This window comes from Tamandua tetradactyla, chromosome 3 (genome assembly GCF_023851605.1).
Source record: "Tamandua tetradactyla isolate mTamTet1 chromosome 3, mTamTet1.pri, whole genome shotgun sequence".
NCBI classification, from domain to species: domain Eukaryota; kingdom Metazoa; phylum Chordata; class Mammalia; order Pilosa; family Myrmecophagidae; genus Tamandua; species Tamandua tetradactyla.
Window position 1 is genome coordinate 176,481,890 of NC_135329.1, and position 22,197 is coordinate 176,504,086.

Consider the following 22,197-nt stretch of genomic DNA (forward strand, 5'->3'; position numbering starts at 1 on the left):
TATTTATTTCAATTTTGCCATATTCTTTTAAAATTTAATTTTGGTATATACTTTACTGTGTATGTGTGTGTGTGTTTGTGTATAAAGAGACCAATTCATGAACATAATTTATTTAAAATAACAAATACACATAAAACACATGCTCAAGCATTTTTTATTAATGTTGTAAATATGGAAGGTATTGTAAACTCTTCAGCAGAAACATGGCATAAACAAAATTTTAAGATGTTAATCTGGGAATGGGGTTGAATAAAGTTCAAGGTAAAGAGGAAGGCCAAGAAGCTGATGGGAAGGATACGAATTCTAATTTGCATCTGTGTTATACTTTATGTTAACCAAGTGTTTTGCACATGGGATCTAATGCCATCCTCAAATAAACGCTGTGAAGTAAAGTCAGCAGAGATTTTATCTCTTTTTCAAAGGGAGTGACTTGAAATGTGGGTTGACTCACTCAGATAGGAAGTGACAGGGCCAGGATTCACATTAGGGCTTCTGGCTCCACGGTCAGTTCTCTGTCAAGACACTCAATATGTTTGATAAAATAAGTACATACCCTTGGTTGGGCATTGTACTAGGTGGTCTGACAGTATCCTGAAGAGAGGGAAAGTCACTCATCTCTATTCACATGTAGACTTCAGATTAAACATATGCTGGTGAAACTGTTTACCATGTTTATAAAGCAACATATGGCAAAAGTGAAATAAAAATAACTCAAAAGTACTCAGGGGGCAAAAAGTAAAAATGTCATTAAAGCAAAGTGGGGTTAACAGGTGTACTAGGGCACTTTTGGTGGAAGAAGTTCTCAGCCCAAACTGACTTAAAAAGGAAATTCCTTGGCTCACAGAGCTGAGAGGTTTGCAGAGTTCAAAAGTGTCACCAGGAATCCATGTCTCCCCATATCCCTATGTTTTTTCCTGTCTTAGCTTTATTCCCAGGCAGGCCTTGCCACTGTGATCTGGCCATAGCAACTCCTGGCTAAATCCTACAGGCTCAGCCCTCCCAGCAGAAAAGAAAGAACCTCTTTCTAACTGTCATCAACAAAGAACAGCTCTGTATACCTGCTTGGGTTTTATGCCTGTCTCTCCCAACCAATCACCGTGGCCAAGGGGTTGGTTGTGCTCTGATTGGCCAGGCCTGGTCACATGCCTGCTCTTGGGTAAGGACAGGATCCGCCCCAATAGAATAGCATGGACTGGAGGAGGGGACAGAATCCAGAATGGGGTTGGAAAAAGATTGTTTCCCCACTGGAAAGTAGAAGGGTCTCTACTAGAAGAATGAATGGATGCCACGAAGGCAAAACAACAGCTGTTCATTGTAACAGGACAAGATTCCTGAAGGAAATAATTTTGTTCCAGATTTTGAAGGGGATAGTTGAGAGTTTTTGTTCGTTTGTTTTTACTTTTTTTTCTGTTATGGTAATTAATATATATATTAATTGTATTTGTCCTTTTGTTTCTGGTTAATCTACATTATAATATATATATTATATATATTTATAATTGGAGCTGAAGATTGTGCAACAGGACTGATTGTAAAATTCAGAATTAATAATACCAATTGTACTATATAATATAATTATATATTAATATTAATATATAATTGATATTATTAATTACAAATAATTAATGTAATATTTTAATTATCATAACAGAAAAAATATATGTATATAACAGAATTTGCCATTTTAACCACTGTTAACAGTACAACTCAGTGGCATTAATTACATTCACAATGCTATTTGACTATTACCAGTATTTTCAAAGTTTTCATCACCCAAAACAGAATACCTCTGCACCCATTAAGCAAAACCTCCCATTCCTGCCTCCCTGAAGCCCCTGTAACCTCTAATCTACTTTCTGACTGTAAATTTGCACAGTCTAGGTATTTCATATAAGAGGAATCACACAATATTAGTCATTTGTGTCTGGCTTACTTTATTTGCGACAATATTTTCAAGTTTCATCCATATTGTAACAGGTATCAGAACTTCATTTCTTTGTAAGGCTGAATAATATCCCATTGCATATGCTTCATTTGTTTATCCATTCGTTTATTGATGGCACCTGGGTTGTTCCCACTTTTTACCTATGGTGAATGATGCTGCTATGAATATTGGTATACAAGTATCTGAGTCCCTGTTTTCAGTTCTTTGGGGGAATACACCTAGGAGGGGAATCACTGGGCCATATGGGAGTTCTATGTTTAACTTTTTAAGGAACTGCTGACCTGTTTTCCAGAGATACTGCACAATTTTACATTTCTACCAGCTATATATATGAGTTCTAGTCTCTACCTCCTTGCCAACACTTATTTTCCATTTTTTAATTTAGACATCCTCATGGGTGTGAAGTGATACCTCATTTTGGTTGTGATTTACCTTTTCTTAATGAGTAATGATGTTGAGAATCTTTTCATGTACTTATTGGCCATTTGTATAGCTTCCTTGGAGAATTGGCTATTCAAGACCTTTGCCTATTTTTGAATTTTAATTGTCTTTCTGTTGTTGAGGTGTAAAAATTCTGTTCATTTTGTGATCTTATAGAATTCTATGCTAGGAGAGAGTTGGTGCAGGAGATTCATGATATGCAGACATAACACTACAAAACATTTGAGTTCTTATATTTAACTTTTCTTTTCCTGGAAGTCTTAAGGACAGTGTTTCTTTATGCAGGGGTGCCCTGATTTGAGACTTATCTCTTAATTGTGTCTTTTCTGGTCTCCACTCTGCTGGAGCCAGGGTCTGGGTGGGGACAAAGGGACTGATGGTCTATAAACGGGAAGAATATGTTACTTACCCCTGGGTCTCCCGAAAACAACCTTTCAAACCTCCCCCCAGCCACTCACTCACATGTTTGGTGGTTTCTCCCCTTAAAGCCTGCCTTTAACAACCTAATAAATTGTTATTGAAGAGGCAAGAGACAGTTCTCAGCCTTCCCCACTTGTACTCCCCATGGCTACCAAGTTTGGCCCTCACCTCTTTTCAGGTTTGCATTTTCTTTCCCAAAGAGGTTTGAGACTCTTCCTTTAGTAAATTCTCTCCAATCTCTATCATGTTTCAACCATTTTTCATCGCACGCTCTTATGCCTGCCTTCCACCAATCACATCTACCACCCCTGTTGATCCCCAAGTGACTTTGAATTTTGGAATGTGGTCACACGTTGCCACGTCCTGCTCTAGCAGGCAATACACCCCACTTCTTGCTCCTCCAGTGGTCTTTATCTCTCCAGGCCTCCTCTACTGTAGCTTTGAAGCACTGATGATAAAATTCCCAAAGGAGAACATCTGCAAAGTGCTCTGAGTACTTTGATACAATTGATTGGGTAAATGGAAACATATGTTTTGCAACTGCTCTAGCCTGTAAAAAAAATAAGTTGTGTACGGCAGTAGACTCGCCATTTAACAAATAAGGAAGATCTTTTGTCATTGTAAGTATTATTTCACACAAGTTTTTTTTCCCCAGTAATAAAAACCAGAATGGTTGATTTGAAATGATTAAAAAATAAATACTTCTTGATAGCTCAGAAAACAGCACTTTCATTATCAATGATTGATTTAACATTTTATTTAATTTTTCTAGCATCTCTCCTAAAGGGTTTGAAACATGCCAATATTGTGCTCTTGCACGACATAATCCACACCAAAGAGACACTGACATTCGTTTTCGAGTACATGGTGAGTTCACTCCAGCATTTTACAAAGCATGAAGGAAAAGCCTGGTGCTTATATGATGAATCTGTTAATATTTTATGGCATGATAAAACTTTCATTACAATGTGAAAGGTATCACAGAAATTTTCCTTACTGTGGTTAGTAGAGGCTGGTTGTTTTCATGCCCATTCTTTAGTCCTGCTTCTTTACCCACTATTTTGTTGCAGTCATTCCCTTCACCAATGATAATAGGCATTTTGAATTTGCCTCCTAAATGAGACTCTTGCATTTGATTTGTGTCTATTTTTAATCACTCTCTAATGTTTTTTCAGGACAGTGACGACATGTCACAGGATTTTTTTTATTGTATCCAAGCTTACTAAATAACAATTCATAACGTATTTTTGAGACAAAAACATATCCAAATAAGCAGAAAGAAATCATAAGGTTATATATACTAGTTCCCTCCAAGAACGCTTGGGTAGTCAAAAAATCCCAGCATCATTTTCAGTGGCAGTTGTTTAACAGGAGAATCTCTGTGCTGAGAAACAGGCTTGCTTCTAATAACAGCCACCTTGGAAAGACACACTATGCTTGACCTTAGCAGTACCGTCTCAGAAACCCTGGTCATGTTCTTTTCACACCTTATTCTCAAAAATTCTGAACTTTATAATACTTTTGATAGGTTTGTGATCTACTTTAAGGCAACAATCCTAAGTCATTAGCCCCCCTAACGTGACTTTCTTCTCTTTCTCCGCCATTTTGTTTAGCACACAGACCTGGCCCAGTATATGTCTCAGCACCCAGGAGGGCTTCACCCTCACAACATCAGGGTGAGTACTTTACGGGTTAGGACTCTCTTCTGCCTCACCCACAGCAGAAGAGGTTTTTAAACAGACTGCCATCACAAAGCAATGTTCCATCATGATAGGTAAAAAGATGGACATTACTGATATTTACAAAAAAGTTAAAAAAAAAAAAAAGAGTTGCCCCCTCAAAACCTCAAAATACAAAGCAATGTCAAGTTGTTCTCTGAGCAGCCTAACTCTTTGGGTCAGTCATTGTCATCATGCAAATATGTATAAACCAATGATGTATAAACCAATTAAAGGGAATAGCATCAAAAGGAAAGAAATGAAGCCAGGCCATTATAAAAAAATACCTTCTTTCAGGCAGACTGCTGTGGCCTGTGATAAAGTTTGCATTGTACTTAGAGTTCTCGCTAGAATTAGCAAACAGACTACCTCTGTTGGATCTTAATGGGTAATCCTATCGTCTGTTCTATCAGATCCTATTATACATATAGGAACAACTTCCATTTTTCCATTCATTGGATAGAAATAATAAACTCTTAACTATCTTTAATTATACATCCACTATCAACTTTAAAAACCATCTGGGTTTCATACTTTCATTCCTTAGTTTTGATTGGCATTAATCAATTAACAGTTGACTCTTAAAATAGCCATAGGAGAAATGTATCTAATGTAGTCATTCATTTAACAAACATTTATTTATGTCTTCATTTATGAATGTTAGGTTTCTTGTTTTCGATGAGCTTAAAGTCTAATAGGAGGTGTGAACGACTGAATGGGCAATGAGAAGCAATGTGATAAAGGCTATATTATGTATGAATACTGTGGGAACACGTACTAGGGACCCGTAATAAGCCTTGGAGGCAAGGGGGACAGGAAGGTTTGGGTGACAAGGGGCTGAAAAGAGTGGAAAAGTTTTAAAATAGCTCTGTGATGAATAGGAGAGAAAGCTGAGGATTTGTTTTTTTATGACAGTGTTTAGCAATTAGAATAGAAAAGGAGAGTAAGTAGTTAGTTGGATTGAACCAGGGTTGGATTTTTCCAGACATAAGTGTGAGAAAGACGGTTGGGCAAGAGAGCTGAGATTGGCAAGAAAGAGATTAAAAGGTCAGTGGCTTCAAAATTGAGTCTAATCTGAAAGAAATAAGTGAAGATAGGTTGCTGACAGCTAGGGAGAGATGAGAAGGGTCAGGGAATTCGATTTGATTAAATAGAAGAACAGCTGAAGAAAGAAAAACTGTGAGAAAGAGAGATGTTCAGGCTTGAGTGATTACCACATTCGAGACACCAAAGTAAATGCTTAGAAGGATAAATAAACAAACATAGAAGATATGATTCCTAATCTCAAGGGATTTAGAGCCAAAAATTGGAGATAAGAAATATACACCAATACTATGCAGGACATTAGTGGGTTGTGGAATAAAATTGGTGATTAGCAATAGGCATGTTTTAATTGAATTAAAATACAATGGATGAGGGTGGTGCAGCAGTGGCTCAGTAGCAGAATTCTTGCCTGCTGTGCCAGAAACCTGGGTTCTATTCCCGGAGCCTGCCCATGTTAAAATATATATATATATAATTTTTATGTATTATTATTTTATTTTATATTTTATTATTATTTATATATTTATTTATAAAATAAAATATAATTTTATTATATATATTATTTTATTGTGTATATACATTATATACACTATATATATATGTATATAATGGATGAGAGTAGAATAGAAAATATTAGAATGCATCATATTTATTAAGAATAAATATTATTTTGTGCAACTTTTCTTGCAGTTGTAATGTATTTAAATTTATGTATGGATGTAAATACTGGCTACATATGTATTTCTTACCATAGGTTGCAATCAAAAAAGTTTTTAAAACACTAGATTGTTCTAACTTTCTTATTTTGAAGAGGAAACCAAGGTTTGAGAAGACAAATACTTTGCCTGAGGTATAGAACCAGTTTTGTCATTGCTAAAAGTGATTCTTGGTTAAGATTCTTTTTCAGTAGTGCCACCCTACATTTCTGGTCCTGTTAGTCTGAAACATAAAATATATTAGTGAAATGGGATACATAAGTCAGGGAAAATAGACTGGGCAGGTAGCTAAGAGTCCCACTTTCCAAGAAATGTGGACTTCATTTCTTAGAAGAGTGATTAAAGGTATCTAAGTTGAGAGGGATGACATGCTCAGAAGGAAATTTATGTAATCATTGCTTTTGAAAGGGAGGAAGAGTCTAGAGTCAGAGATTCCAGATGGGAGTCTATTGGTGCGGTCTAGCCCAGTGTTTCTCAAACTTCAATGAGCAGATGAGTAACCTAAGTCATTAGGTCATTAGAATATTAGTCGATCAGGGACTGATTCACTAAGTCTAGGGTGAGGCATGAGCTTCTGCATCTTTAACATGATCCAAGATACTGCAGATGCTGCTGGTTGAGGACAAAGCTTTGAGTAGCTAGGGCCTAGGGAAGAAGTAATAAGGAGGGAGCTTCTTACCACTTTCAGTTTGGTGCTGCCTGGTCCACAATTCATTTGTTGTCCAAATAAACCTTGACCAAAATTTTAAAATGCTTCAGTTTATCATAGGCAGAATCTGGTGTCAGAAGCAGGATCCAAAAGAGACCTGTGACAGCCTCTGAGAGCCATGAGTAGGCAAAGTAACTGGAAAGCCATACTGTGTTCAGTGTTTTCTTGCTGCACACAGAAGCTGGGGGGAAGTCCCTCTTGGATGTGAGCTCCACAGCCTTGTATTGCGCTGTCTTAAGTTTGGGCACATTAAAACTGGACTAGATCCAGATGAGGTCCTAAGTAAGATACCCACCCTTTGGAAGGGAAAGCAAGCACTGAGTGCCTAGAGAACTGGTGTTCTATAAGACTAGATTGGGTCCATGGAAGTCCTCTAATAGTTTTTTTTTTTTTTTTATTAATTAAAAAAAGAATTAACAAAACAATTAGAAATCATTCCAATCTACATGTACAATCAGTAATTCTTAATAACATCACATAGTTGCATATTCATCATTTCTTAGTACATTTGCATCGATTTAGAAAAAGAAATAAAAAGACAACAGAATAAGAATTAAGACAATAATAGAAAGAAAAAAAAAAACAAAAACAAAAAACCTATACCTCACATGCAGCTTCATTCAGTGATTTAACATAATTGCATTACAATTGGGTAGTATTGTGCTGTCCATTTCTGAGTTTTTATATCCAGTCCCGTTGTACAGTCTGTATCCCTTCATCTCCAATTATCCCTTCTCTTTTTTTTTTTTTTTTAATTAACGGAAAAAAAGAAATTAACCCAACATTTAGAGATCATACCATTCTACACATGCAATCATTAATTCTTAACATCATCACATAGATGCATGATCATCATTTCTTAGTACATTTGCATTGGTTTAGAAGAACTAGCAACATAACCGAAAAAGATATAGAATGTTAATATAGAGAAAAAAATAAAAGTAATAATAGTAAAATCAAAACAAAACAACACAAAACAAAACAAAAACCTATAGCTCAGATGCAGCTTCATTCAGTGTTTTAACATGATTACTTTACAATTAGGTATTATTGTGCTGTCCATTTTTGAGTTTTTGTATCTAGTCCTGTTGCACAGTCTGTATCCCTTCAGCTTCAATTACCCATTGTCTTACCCTGTTTCTAACTCCTGCTGAACTCTGTTACCAATGACATATTTCAAGTTTATTCTCGAATGTCCGTTCACATCAGTGGGACCATACAGTATTTGTCCTTTAGTTTTTGGCTGGATTCACTCAGCATAATATTCTCTAGGTCCATCCATGTTATTGCATGGTTCATAAGTTTATCTTGTCTTAAAGCTGCATAATATTCCATCGTATGTATATACCACAGTTTGTTTAGCCACTCTTCTGTTGATGGAGATTTTGGCTGTTTCCATCTCTTTGCAATTGTAAATAATGCTGCTATAAACATTGGTGTGCAAATGTCCGTTTGTGTCTTTGCCCTTAAGTCCTTTGAGTAGATACCTAGCAATGGTATTGCTGGGTCATATGGCAATTCTATATTCAGCTTTTTGAGGAACCGCCAAACTGCCTTCCACAGTGGTTGCACCCTTTGACATTCCCACCAACAGTGGATAAGTGTGCCTCTTTCTCCGCATCCTCTCCAGCACTTGTCATTTTCTGTTTTGTTGATAATGGCCATTCTGGTGGGTGTGAGATGATATCTCATTGTGGTTTTGATTTGCATTTCTCTAATGGCCAGGGACATTGAGCATCTCTTCATGTGCCTCTTGGCCATCCGTATTTCCTCTTCTGAGAGGTGTCTGTTCAAGTCTTTTTCCCATTTTGTAATTGGGTTGGCTGTCTTTTTGTTGTTGAGATGAACAATCTCTTTATAAATTCTGGATACTAGACCTTTATCTGATATATCATTTCCAAATATTGTCTCCCATTGTGAAGGCTGTCTTTCTACTTTCTTGATGAAGTTCTTTGATGCACAAAAGTGTTTAATTTTGAGGAGTTCCCATTTATTTATTTCCTTCTTCAGTGTTCTTGCTTTAGGTTTAAGGTCCATAAAACCGCCTCCAGTTGTAAGATCCATAAGATATCTCCCAACATTTTCCTCTAACTGTTTTATGGTCTTAGACCTAATGTTTAGATCTTTGATCCATTTTGAGTTAACTTTTGTATAGGGTGTGAGAGATGGGTCTTCTTTCATTCTTTTGCATATGGATATCCAGTTCTCTAGGCACCATTTATTGAAGAGACTGCTCTGTCCCAGGTGAGTTGGCTTGACTGCCTTATCAAAGATCAAATGTCCATAGATGAGAGGGTCTATATCTGAGCACTCTATTCGATTCCATTGGTCGATATATCTATCTTTATGCCAATACCATGCTGTTTTGACCACTGTGGCTTCATAATATGCCTTCAAGTCAGGCAGCGCGAGACCTCCAGCTTCGTTTTTTTTCCTCAAGATGTTTTTAGCAATTCGGGGCACCCTGCCCTTCCAGATAAATTTGCTTATTGGTTTTTCTATTTCTGAAAAATAAGTTGTTGGGATTTTGATTGGTATTGCATTGAATCTGTAAATCAATTTAGGTAGGATTGACATCTTAACTATATTTAGTCTTCCAATCCATGAACACGGTATGCCCTTCCATCTATTTAGGTCTTCTGTGATTTCTTTTAGCAGTTTTTTGTAGTTTTCTTTATATAGGTTTTTTGTCTCTTTAGTTAAATTTATTCCTAGGTATTTTATTCTTTTAGTTGCAATTGTAAATGGGATTCGTTTCTTGATTTCCCCCTCAGCTTGTTCATTACTAGTGTATAGAAATGCTACAGATTTTTGAATGTTGATCTTGTAACCTGCTACTTTGCTGTACTCATTTATTAGCTCTAGTAGTTTTGTTGTGGATTTTTCCGGGTTTTCGACGTATAGTATCATATCGTCTGCAAACAGTGATAGTTTTACTTCTTCCTTTCCAATTTTGATGCCTTGTATTTCTTTTTCTTGTCTAATTGCTCTGGCTAGAACCTCCAACACAATGTTGAATAATAGTGGTGATAGTGGACATCCTTGTCTTGTTCCTGATCTTAGGGGGAAAGTTTTCAATTTTTCCCCATTGAGGATGATATTAGCTGTGGGTTTTTCATATATTCCCTCTATCATTTTAAGGAAGTTCCCTTGTATTCCTATCTTTTGAAGTGTTTTCAACAGGAAAGGATGTTGAATCTTGTCGAATGCCTTCTCTGCATCAATTGAGATGATCATGTTATTTTTCTGCTTTGATTTGTTGATATGGTGTATTACATTAATTGATTTTCTTATGTTGAACCATCCTTGCATACCTGGGATGAATCCTACTTGGTCATGATGTATAATTCTTTTAATGTGCTGTTGGATACGATTTGCTAGAATTTTATTGAGGATTTTTGCATCTGTATTCATTAGAGAGATTGGTCTGTAGTTTTCTTTTTTTGTAATATCTTTGCCTGGTTTTGGTATGAGGGTGATGTTGGCTTCATAGAATGAATTAGGTAGTTTTCCCTCCACTTCGATTTTTTTGAAGAGTTTGAAGAGAATTGGTACTAATTCTTTCTGGAACGTTTGGTAGAATTCACATGTGAAGCCATCTGGTCCTGGACTTTTCTTTTTAGGAAGCTTTTGAATGACTAATTCAATTTCTTTACTTGTGATTGGTTTGTTGAGGTCATCTATGTCTTCTTGAGTCAAAGTTGGTTGTTCATGTCTTTCCAGGAACCCGTCCATTTCCTCTAAATTGTTGTATTTATTAGCGTAAAGTTGTTCATAGTATCCTGTTATTACCTCCTTTATTTCTGTGAGGTCAGTAGTTATGTCTCCTCTTCCATTTCTGATCTTATTTATTTGCATCCTCTCTCTTCTTCTTTTTGTCAATCTTGCTAAGGGCCCATCAATCTTATTGATTTTCTCATAGAACCAACTTCTGGCCTTATTGATATTCTCTATTGTTTTCATGTTTTCAATTTCATTTATTTGTGCTCTAATCTTTGTTATTTCTTTCCTTTTGCTTGCTTTGGGGTTAGCTTGCTGTTCTTTCTCCAGTTCTTCCAAATGGATAGTTAATTCCTGAATTTTTGCCTTTTCTTCTTTTCTGATATAGGCATTTAGAGCAATAAATTTCCCTCTTAGCACTGCCTTTGCTGCGTCCCATAAGTTTTGATATGTTGTGTTTTCATTTTCATTCGCCTCGAGGTATTTGCTAATTTCCCTTGCAATTTCTTCTTTGACCCAGTCGTTGTTTAGGAGTGTGTTGTTGAGCCTCCACGTATTTGTGAATTTTCTGGCACTCTGCCTATTATTGATTTCCAACATCATTCCTTTATGGTCCGAGAAAGTGTTGTGTAAGATTTCAATCTTTTTAAATTTGTTAAGACTTGCTTTGTGACCCAGCATATGGTCTATCTTTGAGAATGATCCATGAGCACTTGAGAAAAAGGTGTATCCTGCTGTTGTGGGATGTAATGTCCTATAAATGTCTATTAAGTCTAGTTCATTTATAGTAATATTTAGATTCTCTATTTCTTTGTTGATCCTCTGTCTAGATGTTCTGTCCCTTGATGAGAGTGGTGAGTTGAAGTCTCCAACTATTATGGTATATGAGTCTATTTCCCTTTTCAATGTTTGCAGTATATTCCTCACGTATTTTGGGGCATTCTGATTCGGTGCGTAAATATTTATGATTGTTATGTCTTCTTGTTTAATTGTTCCTTTTATTAGTATATAGTGTCCTTCTTTGTCTCTTTTAACTGTTTTACATTTGAAGTCTAATTTGTTGGATATTAGTATAGCCACTCCTGCTCTTTTCTGGTTGTTATTTGCATGAAATATCTTTTCCCAACCTTTCACTTTCAACCTATGTTTATCTTTGGGTCTAAGATGTGTTTCCTGTAGACAGCATATAGAAGGATCCTGTTTTTTAATCCATTCTGCCAATCTATGTCTTTTGATTGGGGAATTCAGTCCATTGACATTTAGTGTTATTACTCTTTGGATAATATTTTCCTCTACCATTTTGCCTTTTGTATTATATATATCATATCTGATTTTCCTTCTTTCTACACTCTTTTCCATATCTCTCTCTTCTGTCTTTTTGTATCTGACTCTAGTGCTCCCTTTAGTATTTCTTGCAGAGCTGGTCTCTTGGTCACAAATTCTCTCAGTGACTTTTTGTCTGAGAATATTTTAATTTCTCCCTCATTTTTGAAGGATAATTTTGCTGGATATAGGAGTCTTGGTTGGCAGTTTTTCTCTTTTAGTAATTTAAATATATCATCCCACTGTCTTCTAGCTTCCATGGTTTCTGCTGAGAAATCTACACAAAATCTTATTGGGTTTCCCTTGTATGTAATGGATTGTTTTTCTCTTGCTGCTTTCAAGAGCTTCTCTTTCTCTTTGACCTCTGACATTCTAACTAGTAAGTGTCTTGGAGAACGCCTATTTGGGTCTAATCTCTTTGGGGTGCGCTGCACTTCTTGGATCTGTAATTTTAGGTCTTTCATAAGAGTTGGGAAATTTTCAGTGATAATTTCTTCCATTAGTTTTTCTCCTCCTTTTCCCTTCTCTTCTCCTTCTGGGACACCCACAACACGTATATTTGTGCGGTTCATATTGTCCTTGAGTTCCCTGATACCCTGTTCAAATTTTTCCATTCTTTTCCCTATAGTTTCTGTTTCTTTTTGGAATTCAGATGTTCCATCCTCCAAATCACTAATTCTATCTTCTGTCTCTTTAAATCTATCATTGTAGCTATCCATTATTTTTTCTATGTTTGCTACTTTATCCTTCACTTCCATAAGTTCTGTGATTTGTTTTTTCAGTTTTTCTATTTCTTCTTTATGTTCAGCCCATGTCCTCTTCATGTCCTCCCTCAATTTATCGATTTCATTTTTGAAGAGGTTTTCCATTTCTGTTCGTATATTCAGCATTAGTTGTCTTAGCTCTTGTGTCTCATTTGAGCTATTGGTTTGTTCCTTTGACTGAGCCATATTCTCCATCTTTTGAGTGTGGACAGTTATCTTCTGCTGCTGGCGTCTGGGCATTTATTCAGATTTCTCTTGGTGTTGGACCCAGCAAGGTTGTAATATTTTTCTGTGAAATCTCTGGGTTCTGTTTTTCTTATCCTGCCCAGTAGGTGGCGCTCGTGGCACCCGTTTGTCTGCGGGTCCCACCAGTAAAAGGTGCTGTGGGACCTTAAACTTTGGAAAACTCTCGCCGTCCTGGGGGTTCGCTAGCCGAAACGGCTTGAGCCGGCCCGGGGTCCGAACGCAGGGAGGGTTGCTGGTCGCCGCAGCCAGGGAAAGAGCCCGTCCAAATTTCCTAGTCGGCCCTGGGCAACAAGCGTGGCGGGAGGGCGCCAGCGGCAGCGGCCCGCCCGAGAGAGTGCACGTTCCCCGGGAGTCACGGGTTTGGAAGGGGCCTCCCCCACCCGTCACCGTTCTCCGCGGCCTGGGGGTTTCCGATCCAATTCTCTCAGTTGGTCCGGGGGCTGCGCGTGGTGTGGGCGCCAGCCGTCTTTGTTTCAGGGGACCGCCTCTCCAATTCTCCCAGCCGGCCCGGGAAGGGGGAAGGAAGTAACTCCGGCCGCTTGCCACCCCGCCCGGTAAGGCCCGCGCGCCTCGGCGATCTCACCCGAGCTGCTTCTCTCAGCCAGCCAGCCGTTCCAGGATGGGGTACGCTGTCTTTTTTATCTCTGTTGTGGCTTTGGGCGCTTTCTGTATCGTTTCTACTCCCCTAGTAGGTGTCCTGGAGAAGAAACTAAGATCCGCGCGTCTTACTAAGCCGCCATCTTCCAGGAAGTGCTCTAATAGTTTTTATTCTTATGCTTCCTCGAAAACTCTTATAATCAGCTACAGGCCCGAGTGCTTTGTCTTCAACAAAAAGGACTATCTCAAAGGCCTATGGAAAGGCACAGGCTTCTAATGATATTGCTCAAATAACTTTAAGACCATACCACTGGACTGAAACAAGATTCCAGAATTCTAGTCAGAGAAGCCAGTGGGTTAATGGGATTGCTAACACAAGATCTAGCAGAACAAGGATTAATTATTTAGGACTGAATGAATGATTATGTTTTGTTTGGATTATTTCTGATGTTTTAATGCTCTATTTTATAGATACAAGGAATCCCTTATTCTTTTCCCTTAAGCTATCTATAATTCATTTAAACACTTATCTTTTTTCTCCTTGCCTGATCCCTCCAGAATTTGGAAATTCATACTGAATATGCTTATTTTTATGGCAAAGTATTTATTTGCATAGGTTCAATAAGAATCTGTCCTCATTGTTAGCAGGACATAATTGGAGACACTAGTTATATAACCAAAGCTTTGACTGGAATGTCATGTTTGAGAATGATGCTCCTTTTAAATAGAGATAACCAGACTCCTTTGACCAAAGTTGACTTTATGGAACCAATGCTTACAAAATCCTCTTGGAAAAAACTCTCTGATACCTGGTTCCAGGGTTCCCAGTTTTACAGATCAGCAAGGAAGGTCACTTTCTAGCAGTTATAGAAACCATGAGATGCCTTGGGGACTTCAAGAAAGTGGAACTCATCCAAATCTATTGCTACTGCAGGTGAAATCTGGTGTTGCATTCTTGGCTTGACTTCCTAGCCTAAAGAGGTTTTTATAAATCCAATCTGAGGTTTCTTGTGAAAACTGCCAGCAAAGCAAACTTAAAAAGCCTATACGGTAAATCACCATTCTAACTACACCTATGTAAATGCTGTACCTGTGGAAATCATTAGGCCAAATTTAATGAAACCGGCCTTATTTTATGATCAAGAATAATCGTTCCTAGAGTGATCTTTGATCAAAACAAGGGTGACTGTGGAGATAAATTTTGTGTTTCAATAGAAAGCTATCGCACACTCCTGTGGGCTGTCAGATACTGCTCCTGTTCATTGTCTGAGCTATGCTCCGTCCCTTTTGTAAACTGCAGTTAAGTGCATGGTGTTATTACATACCTGTAAATTGGACTGGATACCGTGATCTTGCATATGCTTTCTACTCCAAATACCAGTCAGATAGAATACTTTGGATCGTTTGTCCATTGGTCCTCAAACCAACAAAAGCAAGATAATGCCCCTAACCCCTTGACCTACCGTAATATAGGGTTCCACTCTTTCATATGCTCCATCATACCTTCCCTAGGAATATCTGACCTGAGTGAGCAGGTATTAATATATCTAGGGTAATGAAATAGCTTTAACACCACCCATGATACCCTTTAAGCCCTCCAGGCTGAAGCTGAAAGTTTAGCATCAGTGTTCTTGCAAAACAGGCTTGGTTCTAGATACCCTGACTACCCAAGAACAATGTTGCTTTTAGTTCATAAGTCTTGCACAATAAGTAACCCAAATATTTTTAAGTCAAGTTGTTTCGTGAAGTCAGTCAGGCTCAAACATTCCAAAGGGAAGACCTATTTTCTGACCTAGGTTCTTGTTTTAATAAATATAGAAAGAATGAGTATGCTTTGGATTTATCATTTAATGGTGTTAGTCTATATGCTTTTACTTCTTGTTTAAACAAACTGCTTCAAAATTCTGTTGAAATTCCTTATCACCCTCAAGACAGATGATTGCTCTTTTTTTTTTTTCATCTTAAAACCTGAAGCACACTATGACAATTAATTTTATCTGTTTAAGGATTCCTATTGCAAGCATCAAACCAAGCATTTGATTTTATTCTCTGGGTCAAAATTCATATATTTAGGGAAGACAAAAGTAAGCTGTGATCCATGTACATGGATGATAACTAATGGCTCAAGGTTAATCACATTGCAGTCTTTACATTTCTATAGCATAGAACTCAAATGTCACAGGTCTTTTAGGTCCTTCTGGATATCCCAAAGAGTATCTGCACTCTTCTGGAAGTTGAGCAACTTCATCACCCTTCAGCTTCTGCTTGATAATGCTGGTTAATCCCCAAACATTCAGGATACATGGAAAGTTAAGAAGACTTTGTTCTCAATGCCAGATATCCCCTTCACCATTTTGACATTGGATAGATTTTTGAACATGGATTCAATCAGATCAACCACACTGTATCCAGTAGCCCATTTGGAATATCCTTTTAGCTTGATTACTTCATGGGCACTTTCAGCAACCACCTTATGCACTTCCTTCCAATTTTTGCTGTCTTTATCTGTTCCTATTTCTGGATTCAGTTCTTAGAGAGAAACTCCTGCCACATTCACTCCACTCTACACAGCCACGCTTGAGTCTTCATGTTCTCCCAAAATCCATCTATGGCAGCTGCTGGGATGAATGCCAAGTTTTTCAGCCATAATATAATGACATCTAGCAGAATCCAGATTGCATCTATTTCCAATCACATAGTGCTCAGGTAATCCATTTAGTTTCCAGGTAACATATGTTAAAATATCCACTGGGTTGGAAACCACAATTATGATGCAAACAGAACTGTACTTGACAATCTGAGGTACAATGAATTTGAAGACATTAACATTTCTCTGAAACAGGTTGAGGCAACTCTCCCCCTCTTGCTGATGGACTCCTACGGTTACCATCACAATCTCAGAATTAGCAGTTACAGAGTAATCTTCATCTGCCACAATTTTAGGTGTCTGAAAAATGTTGATAGTACATACCATATCGATTTGTCCAATACCTACTACACTGATCTTATTGTCTAGGACTGTTGCCTCTTCTGCAACTGCTGCAATCAGTTTTTCCTTAAGAGTGGCCATTGTGTGTAGGAGTAGGAGAGGGACATCAGGATGCCTCTACAAGTCTGAGGGTGAAGACAAAGTCAGATGGTTGCTCTTAAAATAGCTAATCAGAAGGAAAATTAGATAGAAATGGGACTGTCTCTAATGGACAGAGACTAAATATAAAAGAATAATATGAGACATCCTGAAGCAGAGAGTGGGCAGTACTTTTATTCCACCCAGCAGAGTAAGTAATCTCACTCCAAGGATCTTAAATGTAATTAAAGAGCCCCTCAGCAATTGTTACTGCAATCAAGAAAATAAAATAATAATAATAATAAAGGAATAGAATGACTGAAGAGATTCCTTGACCACCATATAAGAAATGAAATCAGTGGTGGTGACTAGAGCATTTTAGTCAAATTTCCAATGAGATCATTGGAAAAATAACCAAAGGGAGCAAATGTTAGGTAAAATATAAAGGCTCCCTGCATTGGACATTGCCAGGAGGAAGCCCTATCTAAGAAAGGATTTTCCAGAATTAAAATTAATTGACCTGCAGGGACTTTCTGAGAAAATGGAACAGAATTGCAGATAAGCAACCCTGTGATAAATCAGTCTGGGTCCGGTAGAGATAGCTTATCAGAATGGATAAGCATACCATACTAATCAATGTATATTTGCTCTCCCACTCAGTAAGACCATCCTATGTAAAATAGAAATTTAACATCGGCTAGTTGGAACGCTTCCTCACTTGCTTTTGTGTTTGCCCTGTGTAAGCTTCCCCTATCCACTCCCTTGGCAGGGCTCATTTTCAGTTTAGCAATGCCCAATTCATGAAACAGTTGTTGCCCAAATAAACTTAAATGAAAATTTTAAAATCAAGTAAAAAAGAAGTGGTAAGGACCTAAATTACGGTAGTGACTATAAGAAGAGAAAGGAAGGAGCCTAAATGAAAATAGTAACAGAAGAGTTCAGCTAGGATTTGGTAGCTAACTGGGTCTGTGGTGAGAAAAGGAAGGGGCCACACATGACTGATATTGAGTTTGACTGACCAGGAGAATTATAGCTCTCTTAATAGAAATAGGAGAAGCTGGTTTGGAGAAGAATAGGTCTCCTATTTTAGGAATGTTTGAGCTCCTCATTCAGGTGGAATATCCAGAGGGAAATAAATGAGCAACAGGCAACTATAAAATGAGCTTGGTGCTCAGGAGGAGAATAAGCTAGAGATGGTAAACTTGATGGTACTCTGCACGCTGAGTTTATATTTAAAGACAAGGAAGTAGATAACCAAAAGCACAAATAAAACAAGGAAAAAGGGCTGATGATAGAACTTCTGCCTTTAGGAGAAGAGAACAGAATAGCAAAGGACAAATGGAAGCAGCATGTAGGAATGTAGAAAATGCAGAAAAATACATTGTCATGGAAGTCAAGGAAAGGGACAATTTCAAGGATAGCATGGTTGAGTGCAACATAAACAACCAGGAATACAATTGAAAAGCAAACTTTTGACTACAAGGACCTTGAAGATTTGTGAGGGATGCACTAATAAAGAGATAAAGTTATTAAGGGGTATATGGAGGCATAATGAAAGAAATTATCCTATCAAAGCAGAAGGGAGGAGGCATGATGTTCCCCACAGTAGAGGAAGCAGTGAAAATGCTGGGATGCCAGAGAAGGCATGGTGCATTCCAAGAGCTGAAGGCTGGAGTTTGGAATAACAGAGTTTGGGGTAGAGATGAGGCTGGAGAAATAAGCAGGAGTCAAAGCATGAAGGGCCAAACTGTGCCATGCTATTTCAGATAAGGAGTCATTAAATGGTTTTAAGCAAGTTGGTGACAGTTCAGATTTGCTTTTTGTAAAGCTCATTCTGATGACAGATTGGAAGGAGGGCAATACTTCTTCCTGAAATGTTCTACGTCCTTTCCCTACTCACCTCCACACTCCCCGTTTTAGTTTGTTAAAGCTACTGGAATGCAATATGCCAGAAATGGAATGGCTTTTTAAAAGGGAATTTATTAAATTGCAAATTTCAGTTCTAAGCCTGTAAAAATGTCCAAACTAAGGCATCCATTGACAGATACCTTTGCTCAACAAAAGACTGATGGGTCCAGAACACCTCTGTCAGCTGGGAAGCACATGGCCACATCTACTAGCTTTCTCTTCCAGTTTCTCCTTTCATAAGACTTCCCCAGGGCTGTTTTCTTTCTTCATCTCCAAAGGTCTTTGGCTGTGTGGGCTTGGAAGTTTTTTCCGAAATGGTTGCCTCTTAAAGGACTATGGTAAACAACCCTAGCTTGAATGGGTGGAAACATATTTCCATGGAAACAACTTAATCTAGGAAACCCCACCCAGCAATATTGAATGAGGATTAAAGAGCATGGCTTTTCTGGGGTACAAGTAGCTTCAAACTAGGGTACTCCAATCATGGACTTCTCTTCCTCACTCATTCCCTAAAGGCTAATCAGATGTCAGATGATTGTGAAGAAAGTGGAAAGATATGCAAGCAGTTACATAGCTAGAATTTGTGGGAGAAAGAAGAGTCAGCAATGATTTTTCTGGCTTTAAATATTAAGATGGATGATGGGGCCATTCACTGAGATAAAGAAACAGGAGGAAAAATGGATTTTAGAGGGATATGGTAAGTCAAGTTTTGGACTTACTGAGTTTGAAGTGATCATGGGATGTTCAATTGAACTTCAGACTATATGGTTCTAAAGTTCAGGAAAAAGATCTGAGTTAGAGACAATAATTTTGAAATCCTCAGAACACAGTTGCTAATTGAAGCAATCAGTGTAAGTGGTCAAGACGACTCAGTATAGTGTGATAACAGAACATCAAGTATGGAGCCAAAAGGAACAACAATATACTAGAGATCCACAGAGGGAGTGAAACCTATAAGAAGAACAGCCAGAGAAGTAGGAAATAAATTAGGAGGTTGTGGTGCTAAGGGGAGAGAGAGAGCTTCAGGAAGGAAGTTATGGCCAGTGTTTCAGCTTGCTAAAGTTGCTGGAATGCAATATCCCAGAAATGGGTTAGCTTTTACTATGGGGATTTATTAGCTTACTAATTTATAGTTCTAAGGCCATGAATGTCCCAATTAAGGCATCAATAGGATGATACCTTCTGTGAGAAAAGGCTGCTGGCATCTGGGGTTCCTCTGTCAGATAGCAAGGTACATGGGTGGTGTCTGCTCATTCTTCACTCCCAGGTTTCATTGCTTTCAGCTTCTAGTTCAGTGGCCTCTTTGAGTTTCTGTGGGTCCTCTGTTAGCTTCTCCGGGACTTTTCCTTACTAAACTCTCTTGGCTTTTTCTGTCTTTTATTCTTTCATAAAGGACTCCAGTTAAAGGATTAAGACCCACCCTGAATGGACTGGCTCATGTCTCGTTTGAAATAACCTAACCAAAAGGTCCCACCCGCAATAGGTCTGCACCCACAAGAATAGATTAAAAGAACATGGCCTTTTCTGGTGTACATAACAGTTCCAAACTACCATAGCCAACAAGGTCAAAAGCTGCAAAAATAAGGAAGGAGGCTTCCATTGTATCTCACAGCAAAAGGCATTGGTGACCACAGTACAAACATTTTTAACAAAGTGATCATAGCAAGACCCATTTTATAGTGGCATGAATTTCACATTTCAGAGGACAAACAGTTCCATCTGATGACAAGATCCAGTTTGTGACTCCATGGGAGTAAGTAGCTGAAGTGCACTGAAAATTATTGTCATCGAGGGGGTTGGCTGGAATTGTTCAACTCAGCATTGAGGTCATGGAGGCACCAGCTCTGATTCAGATGCCAAAGTCTTCAGTGAATGATGAAGAATGCTTGGGAGTTCAGTACATGACAGTGAAAAGAGGAAAATGCAGCCAATGGAATGAAAGCTCGGGAGCAGGATTTTTTTACTCAGGGATAGAGAAGTAATGGTTTGGAAGTGGTGTTGAGGAGTAAGAAGGCAACTTACCCTACCTTTCAATGATTCAAAAGCATAAGGAAATTATAGCACTTGCTTGAGAATGCTATAAGGAAGCAGTGAACTTGGGGTCTTATATAAAGAAAGAAGCCAGAAGGAAATTCACTGAAGAGGTTAGGTTGTAGGTAGTTTTTAAACCAGGCTTGAGGAATGAAAATTGAACGGTGGAGTAGTTTTGGACAGGGAGGAACAGGAGAGACTGGGTTAAGTGAGAGGAAGCACAGAGCAGTGTGGAGATGAGCTGATGGGGGGAAAGAAGATAATCAGAAAGGCTTATATTTTGAGTAGTGAACAAGAAAGACAGAATGGGAATCATAGTGAGGGTTACCAGTCTCAGCTTTCTGACAGAATGAGTTCCAGAGATCCCCAGTGGGTAAAAGGACTCGGGCTTCTCTGTAAGGAGTTGGTGCTGACTGATCGATTGTGTGTTGTTTCTTTTTTTTTTTTTTTTTTTTTTTGAGAGATTCCTCGCTCAGATGGCACTAGCCCAGTGGAATTGTTTTGTTCCCAAGAGCCTCATTGTGTTGGAAACAGGACCAACCCTTGGAATATGGCAAGCCGCTCTGGAAAGTCACCCAGTACCTGGCTTGATGTTGACTGAGGAAACACCATTTGATTATATTATTTATGGAGCAATTGGTGAAGCCACAGCAGTGTTGAAGAAAATTAAGATTGCAAGGAATTAAAGAGTGAGTGGGTGGTGAGGTTCGTCAGCACAGACTGCAGCTTTGAAAAGGTTGTCTGTGAAATATTATACCTTAACACCCCAGTGCTTTACCACTTACAAATGCTTGTGGACATATGTGGAGGCGGAGAGAAAAGGGACTGAAGAGCAGGAAGATGGGAGGATGGTGTGACTAATTGGTGAGAACGGTCTATACTTGGGACATAAAAGACATTTCAGGCTGACCCACTCTCTGTCTGTGTCTGACTCAGCCAGGCAACTCTCTCTCCCCTGTCATGTTTTAATTTTCTGACTTTTCAACAGTTTTTCAGAATAGTGTGGTGGAATCAGACAGGTCTGAATTGGAGTTCTGGCCCTGACTCTTCCTTGGGCTCTTGTTTTATCTGTAAAGTGAAGACAAATATATCGACCGCACAGAGTTGTTTTGAGGATTACAAAATGTGGTAGGCACTCAATCAATACAATTTCCCCCTTCCTTCTTTCTGGCTCTGTCCCACATCTGTCTCCATCTCCCTCTTTTTCTAGTCCTTTTGCATTGAAAAACATATTTTTTAAGCACATACTAAGGCATCTTAGCTTCTTTCTGGAATTTAAGTTGATTAGTTGCATTGTCTTTCCCATGAACTTTTGTATTGATAACCAAGTGAAGGGTCTAAATGCCCATATAGGAATTTTGTGCTCTTGGTAGCCTAGTGGTTAAATGAATGGTAAAATGAATAGTGTGCGTATGTGTGTGTATATATGCATGTGTCTCTGTGTGTATGTGTTTGAAAGCAATGGTAAGATTCATAGAACTGGTGAACATTTGAAGTAAGGGTCACAAAAAACTTTCTAAAACATTTTCAAATGACCTGTGAACTTGA

At 38.3% G+C, this 22,197-nt stretch overlaps 1 protein-coding gene across 2 annotated transcripts in view; it reads left to right on the plus strand.

Annotated features, from left to right (window-relative positions):
- CDK15 (cyclin dependent kinase 15) overlaps window positions 1-22,197 on the plus strand; it is a 93,704-nt gene that overhangs the window by 17,094 nt on the left and 54,413 nt on the right. For both annotated transcript variants that reach the window (XM_077152006.1, XM_077152007.1), the window contains exons 5-6: window positions 3,579-3,673; window positions 4,420-4,482. In XM_077152006.1, the coding sequence (XP_077008121.1) occupies window positions 3,579-3,673; window positions 4,420-4,482 (158 nt within the window). The remainder of the gene's footprint in view (window positions 1-3,578; window positions 3,674-4,419; window positions 4,483-22,197) is intronic.